The 10,624-nt window shown below is 39.9% G+C and overlaps 1 protein-coding gene across 1 annotated transcript in view; it reads left to right on the forward strand.

The window, feature by feature from the left end:
* cnih1 (cornichon family AMPA receptor auxiliary protein 1) overlaps positions 1-8,981 on the forward strand; it is a 28,744-nt gene extending 19,763 nt beyond the window's left edge. Inside the window, exons 4-5 of the mRNA XM_059957777.1 lie at positions 5,718-5,861; positions 8,350-8,981. Of these exons, the coding sequence (XP_059813760.1) occupies positions 5,718-5,861; positions 8,350-8,377 (172 nt within the window). The 3' untranslated portion in view covers positions 8,378-8,981. The remainder of the gene's footprint in view (positions 1-5,717; positions 5,862-8,349) is intronic.
* The last annotated feature ends 1,643 nt before the right edge of the window (positions 8,982-10,624 follow it).

Below are 10,624 nucleotides of genomic sequence, written 5' to 3' on the forward strand. Positions count from 1 at the left end.
CAGTACCATTGCTACTCTAGGAGAGTAGCACAGATCACACCAAGAGCATAACGTGTAATGCTGAAGGAAGTGAAAAAGAACTCAAGGGTAACAGCAAAAGACCTACAGAAATCTCTGGAAATTGCTAAAGTCTCTGTTTATGTCCACTATTTTAAAAAAAACACTGAACAAGAATGGAAGGATACCATGGGGAAAAAAACCACTGCCTTCCAAAAACAAAACATTGCTGCACATCTCAAAGATGCAAAAGACCATCTGGATATTTCACAATGCTTCTGGGATAATGTTGAATGGACAGATGAGACAAAAGTTGAACTTTTTGGCAGAAGTGTACACAACTATGTTTGGAGAAAAAAGGGCACTACATACCAAAACCTCATCCCAACTGTGAAGCATGGTGGAAGGAGCATCATGTTTTGGAGCTGCTTTGCTGCCTTGGGGCCTGAACAGCTTACACTTGTTGAGGGAACATGAATTCAAAATTGTATCAAGACATTTTACAGGAGAATGTCTGCATAGCAGTCAGTCACCTGCTTAATAGAAGTTGGATGATGCAACAAGAAACACAAGAGTAAATCAACAAAATAATGGTTTAAAAAGAAGAAAATTTGTGTTTTGGAATGGTCAAGTCCAGGACCTTAACCCAATTGAGATGCTCTGGCATGACCTGAAGAAGGCTGTTCATGCAAGGTATCCCCAAAATACTGATGAACTGAAATAGTTTTGTATGGAGGAATGGTCCAAAATTCCTCCTCGCCGTTGTGCACATTTGATCAACAACTACAGGAAACATTTAGTGGAGGTTATTGCTGCTAAAGGAGGTTCTACCAGTGATTAAATAAAGTGTTCACATACTTTTTCCCAGCCAGGACTGTGAATGAATAAACAACGTGTTCAATAAAGACATGAAAAGTACAATTGTTTGTGTGTTATTAGTTTAGACAGATTGTGTTTGTCTATTAATGTGACTTGGATGAAGATTAGAACACATTTTATGAGTAATTAATGCAGAAAACCAAGTATTTGCAAAGGCTCACAAACTTTGTTTATGCAAATATATTTTCATTTAAGTGCTTTTATCTCTATCCCTTGATTCTTTACCTAATGAAAGTGTTTTCTCAATTTTGATTTTATGAATTTATTTATGACCATTTATAGCCCTGTGGAAAGGGTTAAAAAGCCATATTTCCACCAGATACATGGCATATTGTATGGTTTATAAAAAAGCTTCCTGAATCATTGATATAAACAATCAAGTTCTAATATTATCCTCTAAATTAAACCTGCCTCAACAGCATCCAATGCATCTGAAATAGTCACTATTATGGATGTAAGATCAGTCTTCTGAAGAGTGAACCTGCAGAAAGTACCTAGCTAGGATGGTGTCTCTGTCTGTGTTCTTGGATCCTGCGCATATCAGCTGGTGGGGAGATTATCGGACATTTTTAACCTCTCCATGCTTCTATCTGAGGTTCCCACATGCTTTACAAAGACCACTATAATCCTGAAACCAAAAAAAAAGAAATATTTAATGACTGCCACCCAGTGGATCTGACTCTATTTTTGGCATAGGCTGGTTATGATGCGCATTAAATCCATACAGCCTCAACCCAATGCAGTTTACCTACTGCCGAAGCAGTATATGGCAGGCATCGTCTCCCTGACCCTGCACTTATCTCTGGAGCATCAGTACAGTAAAGGCATCTAAGACTATTGTTTATTGATTACAGATCCACCTTCAGGACTGTAATTTTCAAGCTGTCTCATCTCCAGACTCCTCGATCTGAGATTCAGCTCCTCTCTTGGATCTTTAACTTTCTAACCACTAGACTGTTACCTAGAACAGGCAACAACACCTCTGCCACAATTATTCTCAACACTGATGTCTACAAGGCTGCATTCTCAGCACTCTACTGTACTCCCTGAATAGCCAGATACGCTAGCATTTTCTTCAAGTTTGTTGATACTACTGTAATGAGCCGTATCTCAAATAATAATGAGCTGGAGTACAGGAGAAAGATGGGGAGCCTAAGTGACATGGTGTCATGACAACAAACTTTTCCTCAATGGCAGTAAAACAAAAGAGCTGGGTCATTGACTTTATGAAGGGGAGGTAGTGCACCTGCTCCTGCTTACATCGCTGGAGCTGAGGTTGAGAAGTTGAGAACTTCATTTCTTAGAAGTGAACATCACCTGTAGACTCTACAGCCACAAAATCTCCACTTCCTTAGTAGGCTAAAGAAATTTAGCATTTCCCCCTTGACCCTTACCATTTTTTTTATCGGTGTATGTAGTAATGCATCATGGCTTGGTATGTCCATGACCACAAGAAACAAGTTGTGGATGCAGCTCAACATATCATGGGAACCGTCCTCTCTTCCATGGGTTCTGTCTACACTTCTCATTACCTTGGTAAAGCAACTATCATAATCAAAACCCTCACCCATCCTGGTCATTCGCTCCTCTCCCTCTTGTCAGGCAGAAGATACAAAAGAGGGAAAGCATGTAGCACCAGGCTTAGGGACAGATTCAGTCCCACTGTTTTAATACTTGGATAGATCTCTAGTACAAAAGGAGACTCTTGACCTCGCAGTCTACCTCATTACAACTTTGCGTCTTATTGTGTACCTGCAATGCACTTTATCTGTAACTTGAATTATGCCTTCTGTTATTGTTTTAGTATGCATTGCATTGTTTAAATGAATTGATCTATATGAATGATATGCAAAAAAAAGTTTTCACTAAGTTTTTCACTGTACTTTGGTACACGTGACAGTAATAAACTATTTACCAGGTGATGGTTTCTACTGAGCTTTTTCATTATTTTAAACACTCAATTGAAGAGACCTTCAATTTTTTAAATTGATGGAAGAGGAATGTTTGATTGTACCAAACTACCCAGTACACTCAGTGGCCACTTTGTTAGGTACAGGAGTATCTAAGGAGACCCGATGTGGTTTTCTGCTGCTGTAGCCCAGCCACTTCAATTTCCTACATGTTGTGCATTCAGGGATGCTCTTCTGCACATCACTGTTGTAACCTGTGGTTATCTGGGTTACTGTTGTCTTCCTGTCAGCTTGAACCAGACTGGCCATTCTCCTCAGAACTCACTGTATGTTTTATAGCTGGGGTTCTTAATATTTTTTATGCGTTGGAGTCTTGCACCCCAGGTTGGAAACCTTTGCTCCAGAGTAGTGGTCGCCAACCCATTGATCACGATGGACTGGTCGATCTTTGAGACTTTCCCAGTAGATCCCGGAAAAAAAAGTAAAGAAAAATAAATACACAAATACTGTTGAGAGATTGTTTCCAGGTTGCGGGGTTTTAGTTCCGTTCTTTCTGCCCAGTGTGCATGTGTGTAGCTCCCCCGCTCTACACAGTGTACTTCAGTGGTCCCCAACCACCGGGCCGCGAGGAAACAATATGAGTCAGCTGCACCTTTCCTCATTCCCTGTCATGCCTACTGTTGAACGTGACCCCAGGCAAGGTCATCAGTCACCTAAACGTAGTGACACCCTCGCGCCAGGGATCACTGGTTGGCCTCGCGCGGCTGGCGGGAAGTGCCATTGCTACCGACCTGGAATGCGGACAGTTGGGCGTCACCTCTCAACCTGTTTACTACACCGAATGTTCGTAGGGAACCTGGTGCTAAAATATTCGCAGACGACCTAATTTGGGCTCAGAGTTTCGTAAGTAGCAGAGCAGCTACCTTGCTGCGATGTACTGAAACAAACTTTTGTCGGTCGATGGATCCTACAAGGGGGGTGGGTAGGCACCCGTCGCACTCCTGGGTCGGTTGCTTTCTCTGAACTGCAACCGCTGCGGCCCCGGCACGGGGACCTCCGGCCCTCACCTTGTCCTCTCACCCCAGCCACATCTGGCCAAGGTGGCAGGCAGGCGGGAGGCTGCAGTTCGGGCCCGGTGGCTGTCTAATGAGGCAATGAAGCCCTCAAAACTGCTTCGGTACCCTGGGTCTAAGCACCCTGAACTTAAAGCCAAACCCGTTGAGTTTTGTGAGCGGAAAAAATGTGAGCAAGTGGGACAGAAGCTAAGTGCTGAGAGCCATGTAAACTAAATTGCAGAATAGACTGGACATAAGGCACCTGCTTCGAGTATCGCTGTATTCGGTCGTGTTTAACATTCCCCCCCCCCCCCCCCCCTCCCGTCAGCCGGTCCGCAAGTAAGTATATTGTCAGTATTAAACCGGTCCGCGGTGCAAAAAAGGGTGGGTATCCCTGGTGTTTATACATTATTTCTACTTCTGGGTTGTGGGGTTTTACTTCCAGTCTTTTCTACCCCGGTGTGCATGCGTGTGACTAATAGATCTGGGGTCGATCTTGCCTTTCACTAAGGCCGAGGTAGGGGATCTTGGGCATAAAAAGTTTGGTGACCACTACCCTAGAGAATGTGTACGAGAATCCCAGATCAGTTTCGGAGATGCTCAAACCACCCAGTGTAGTACTAACGATTATTCCACTGTCAAAGTCACTTACAACACATTTCTTCTATGTTCTAAACAACTGAACCTATTGACCATGTCTGCATGTTTTTATGCATTGAATTGCTGCCACGTGATTGGCTGGTTAGAAATTTGCATTAACAAGCAGGTGTACCTAATAGAGTTACCTGAGTGTATATTGATTGTACCAGGAATGGTTACAGTGTAGTTAACGTACTGTAACCCTATTTCAATCAAGTGAAATTGTGTTCTCATCCCTCACTGAAGTATATGAAAATGTGTGATACTATATAAATCCTATAAAATATAATTTGTTTTGAATAAATGATTTATAGAGTATCAGTCACTAAAAGTACACAGGTTCACAAAGCAATTTTTATTTTTAAATGTGTATTGAATTCAGTGGTTCATTTTGAGAAATAACGAAGTAATGCTAAACCTATATTAACCTTGATTAGCCGCTGTTGGAACAATGCATATTGTTTTGGTTGATACAGCTAGAAACAAATCTGGAGAAGGTATAGAGAAGGATGAACCAAGAAATGCAAGAATTTGTATGTCAGAAAAGGATGAACAAACTGGTCTCTTTTGAGAAAACACTGAAGGTGATCTCCTAGTAATCTTTAAAAGTTATGGATCTTAAGTAGTTAATGGAAGATTTGTGAGGTAGAGCATAATTCATTCAGTCACCAGGAAATCCAATAAGGAATTTAGAACTATGACAGATTCTGCAGATGCTGGAAACCTGGATTAACATATCCAAAATGGTGGAAGAACGATACAGGTCAGGCAGCAATCTGTTACGGGAAGAAACAAGCAAAGTTTCAAGCCGAGACCCTTCGACAGGACTGGAAAGGAGGGGGACAGAAGTCAGAATAAGGTGGTGGGGAGGGGAAGGGAGGTAAGTGAAGGTAATTCAAGTAAATTTTTTCTTTTGAGAATATGGAACTTGACCCACATAGTCGCTGAAAAGAATAGCATTAATGAATTGAAGGATACCCTGGACAAGTATAGGACCAAAGGAGAAGGGAATAGAGAATTTTGATAGTTTTAGTTGCAGAAAGCTAGGAGAGCTCTTCTAGTATTAACACTAGCAGGTTGTGGTTGTTATCCTATTATTCCCGTGTTTTATAAATGATTAAAATTTAGTGCTTATTGATTTTTATCTTTATCGGTTTTAAACTCAATAATGGAAAATGAGATTTTCACGTTACTTGACAATGTTTTCTTTTTTTAATCAGGATATTTCTCTTTGCAGGTACATGACAAGACCAGTGATGAGTGTTCCAGGCCTGTATGATCCAACCACTATTATGAATGCTGATATACTAGCATATTGTCAGAAGGAAGGATGGTGCAAACTAGCATTTTATCTGTTGTCCTTCTTTTACTACTTATATGGGTAAGTTGATGTCAAAGTGAATTACACTCTTGAATATGTTTTCACCCATTTTCTATTCCTTGTGCACCACCAAAATATTTTGCATGACTGATAGATTTTTTTTAAAGTGTTAAGGTAAAGGCATAATTTTTCATCTTTCCTTTGAGTATTTTCCATTGAGAAACTTCAGCAAAGCACAAAACTGAAAATTGAAGAAATGAGAAATTGTGATTTGTAAATATTAAGCTCAGGATTTGAAACACTGCGGATAATAAAAGAGAAAGGGAAATAATGTAATTCTTTAGTGAATTTCCATAATAAAGCTTGAAATCCAGCACATATTTGGCTAATTTTCAAGATGTGGTTAGATGATGCTCAAATCCTGAGTACTGCAGCAAAATTGGTTTTATTGCCCAATACCTTGGCTGCATTTATTTTACTAGATTGGTTCATACTTTCATGTGGTGTGATCGGTGAATAAAACTGTCAGGTCATCCTGTCCTGGCTGAAAATTATTGTGTAAACCAATCTCACTTCATGCAATTATGTATTTTGCACCACTGTTAAGTCCAGTGTGGAAAGCATTCAAGTTTTCACCAAATTAGGGCTAGATATACAATGAGGAATTGTTCAGAGAAAAGTCTCGTATGAAATAAATTATTTTGTGTCATTTTTAGAAAAGCCAAAGATTTGTGATTTTTCATTTGAGATTAGAGGGGATGGCAAAATCAGATTGGATAAGAAACCATGGACAGTCACTGGAGAGGTGTTTTAAATATTGGAAGGATCTGTAAATGTTTTGTGAGGTTTGAAACAATGGAATAAACCAAGTTTAATCCTTGTGAAAGTTGATCAACTTTTATGTTAAGGATTGAAGACATATATAATAAATAGAATTAGTTAATGGTGAGTGAAGGATGTCATTACATTTTCACATGGAGCTGTGGAGCATGGAGTCAAATAGATTGAACTTTATCATCAGAGCAACGTATGATGTCCTGCCCTCTCCTACAAGCCTAAATCTTTGGCTGGGAGAGGATCTAGCCTGTTCTCTGTGTGCAGTTCTGGCATCCCTCAAGCACATCTTGGTTAGTTGCAAGACCAGCCTAATACAAGGCAGATACATCTGGTGACACAACCAAGTGCTGGGGTGTTTGGCAGTTGAACTTGAGTGTAAGAGAGTAACCACCAACTGCAGGCCTCTGTGCCCAGATAATGGTTCCACATCTCCATCCTTCATCCAGGAAGGAGAGAAACCGGTGTCTAACCCCTTGCCTCACGACTCATGCCCACTGAGTGCAGCCAGGGTCTGGGAAATGCGTGTCAGTTTAGGCCAGAAACCTACCTTCCCGTCTGAAATTGCAATGACCAACCTGCGGCCTGACCTGGTCCTTTGGTCCAACTCCTGGCGGCACGTCTTTTATCACTGAGTTGATGGTTCCCTGGGAGGATGCTGTTGATGAGGCTTATGAACAGAAAAGTCTGTGATATGTCAACCTTGCAGTTGAAGCAAAGGAGCGAGGCTGGAACGTAAAAGTGCGCCCAGTTGAGGTGGGGTGCAGAGGCTTTGTAGCCAGTTCCACTGTAAGGCTGCTGAGGGAAGTAGGAGTCGGGCAGGCCCATTGGAAGGCAATCAAAGCACTTGCTAATGCTGCCGAAATGAGCGGTCACTGGCTGAGGCTGAAAAGAAGGGAGGCTGTCTGGGCTGCCAAGTGACCATCTAGACACTAACCATATGACACACACCCAGGTCTGATCAGCCTGTGGTGGGCCTGCCTCGGCTGAGGGTGTCTTGTGATAAAAGGCCGAAACACCCAGTGATGTTGAGGTAAACAACTGAAGATGTGTCGTAATGGTAGTAACATCATCTAGTGGTCATCTTTAAGAACTACTTCCACTCAAGTCAAGTGCAGTGCAGAAACTTTAGGGATTTTAACATCAAATCCTATTAATCAAACTCGCTGCTTATTCTTTTTTCCTATGGAAGCTCCCGGGATTAGAACAGAGGAAAATTGGATACCAACTGGAAAGTTCATTGGCTTGCTTGTGTTGGAGAACACAAAAGCTTATTCCACCGCTAAAGATGATCACGGGTCACTATATATACCTGGGTGCCATTTTGCTGCATTAATTCCTTATCTGTTGATTCCCTTAATATTCAAAGACTTTGGAAATGTGGCAGCGCACTGGAGTACATAAGAACAGATTTGTAGAGAGAAGTAATATGGACAAAAAGGTAATTTGGGAGAGGTGGTCACTTTCAAGATGAAAGACAGATTTCCATTATTTTACGTAATTTGTAAACTAAGATAATAGGACTGTAAAAATGAATGTTATTTCAGTTAATAGTTTCTAGAAAGCACAGAATTAATGCTGGAAGAGTGATTAAATTGAGAGTGATATTGTCAACTTGATGAATGCATTAGTAAAGAAGTTCACTAAAAGGAATTTGGTTACTGTTACTAAATGGAATATTTTGACAGATTTTTGCATTTTTAATGTTTTACAGAATGATCTATGTGCTGGTGAGTTCTTAAAATAAAAAAAGCAATTCCAAGATCCAATGCAGCTGTGCACTCCATGAAGGAAACAAAAGGATGATGATGGTTTTTTGAGAACTTGAGTTCATCAACTTAACCTATAACTCATCAGATATGATATGCTTTCATATATGCAGATTAAATGCTCTCCTTCACTTTTCATGAACTTTTTGCCTCCAGACTTTATAATTTTTTGCCTGTACAGGATTTCTTTAATTTGCTTTGACCCAAAAGTCTGAATTATGTTTGAACTTGTATGAAAATCAATTATTGCAAGATTACATTTTGAATCTAAAATTGAAACTGCACTCATGATGTAATTTAGAAATGTTGGTATATTATGTAATACAGAGATATGTAATTAGGCCTAAATGTTTAAAAAATGTAATTGGCTAACAAATTTGGATATCCAGATATTGTTTGAGTAGTTAAATCTCAAAATATCAACTTAGTGAATTTAACTTTGTTGTTCACTGTAGGCAGAGTTTTTTAAAAATGGCTTGATATTGTACTCACAGAAGCAATGACAAATATAACCAACGATGGTCATATTTTGCATGAGAAAGGATCCATTTGGGAATAAATTTTCATTTGAAAATTCTGTAGCGTGTCTTCTTAAGTAAAGTTTTCTCTTACTTTCAGAAATGATGTTGAGCTGTTTTAACTGTGGTGACAGTGCCAAAATACTCCATTGATTTGAGCTATATGTAAATTCAAAGTTGAACTACAGTATAGCATAAATTTAAGTCTCCTATCTTTTTCTCTGAATTTATTTTTGAAGTTGAAACAAAGTCCCAGAATAGGAAAGTTCTGTGAATTTGGTTTGTTTAAAAAAGATTTGCTGTCACCATGTGTGGTACACTTATAGCTGTATGTTATTTCTCAATACGTAAATAAAAGCTTTAAATATAAATAACAGCATTGGGTGAACCATAGATGTTAATACTCTTATTCATTTAGATGTACAAAGGGTTAAGTTGTGTGCAATATTAAAAATGCCCCAGTTAACAAATTGAGATTTAGCATTATTTAGACAATCCTTACACATTCATGTCCTGAAAATCACATGGAGATGGAGAAATTGATCAAAGACTGTTCACTAAGACTGCATATTTTGTGTATTGTTTGTTTCCAAGGTTGTCTATTTTCTCAGTTATGTTTATGACAAAATTATGAACTGTTTACAATGTAAATGATCTTGCAGCAAAACATGAGTCTTTTGACAAATAACCTGTTGCACAAGAGTAAGTATGCCACTTTCCATTTGCCCTAACAAAAATTTAGAAAAATTCATTAGTACAAGAGATCCTGCAAATGCTGGAAATCCAGAGTGCTGGAGGAACTCAATAGGTCTGACAGCATCTATGAAATGGAATAGAATCAATATTTTTGGCTTAAACCCTTCATCGGGATGGTAAAGAAATGGGGAAGAAGCTGGAATAAGGAGTTGGGGAAGTGGGAGGAGTATAAGCTAGAAAGTGATATGTGAAGCAGTGTGAAGGGTAAGGTAGGTACGTAGGTGGGGATGGAGAAGGGGAGGTGATATGAGAAACTAGAAGATGGATGGAAAGGTAAACACTGAAGAAGAGGTTGATAGGAAAAGAGTATACTCACCTCTCATCTCATCTTGTGGCATTGATCGTGTGGATAATCGGGCTTTTTCTCAGGGCTGAAAAGGTTACCACAAGAGGACACAGGTTTAAGGTGCTGGGAGTAGGTACAGAGGACATGTCAGGGGTAAGTTGTTTTTTTAAAAAAAACGCAGGGAATGGTGAGTGCGTGGAATAGGTTGTTGGCAACGGTGCTGGAGGCAGATACAATAGGGTCTTTTAAGAGACTTTTGGATAGGTACATAGAGCACAACTTTGTGGGCCAAGGTGCCTGTATTGTGCTGTAGGTTTTTTGTTTGTATCTTCCTATCACCTCCCTTATGTCTCTCACCTCTGGTCCACTCAACTATCTGAAACATTGACTCTTATTGCTGTTTGACCTGCTGAGCTCCCCCAGCCTTGTGTTACTCCAGAAACATTCATCAGCACTTTGAAAGCATTACCATATGTCAGCATTTCAGTTGCTTAATTAGTTTCTGACAGACATCCCAATTACAGGCAGTCCCCGGGTTATATACGAGTTCTGTTCCTAAGTCCGTCTTTTAAGTCGGATTTGTACGCAAGTCAGAACAAGTACATCCGGTATTTAGCGTCAGTTAGTCAAATGTTTCTCTTGATATATATTTTTCCTTTC

Source organism: Hypanus sabinus, chromosome 2, assembly GCF_030144855.1.
Source record: "Hypanus sabinus isolate sHypSab1 chromosome 2, sHypSab1.hap1, whole genome shotgun sequence".
In the NCBI taxonomy this organism is placed as follows: Eukaryota; Metazoa; Chordata; class Chondrichthyes; order Myliobatiformes; family Dasyatidae; genus Hypanus; species Hypanus sabinus.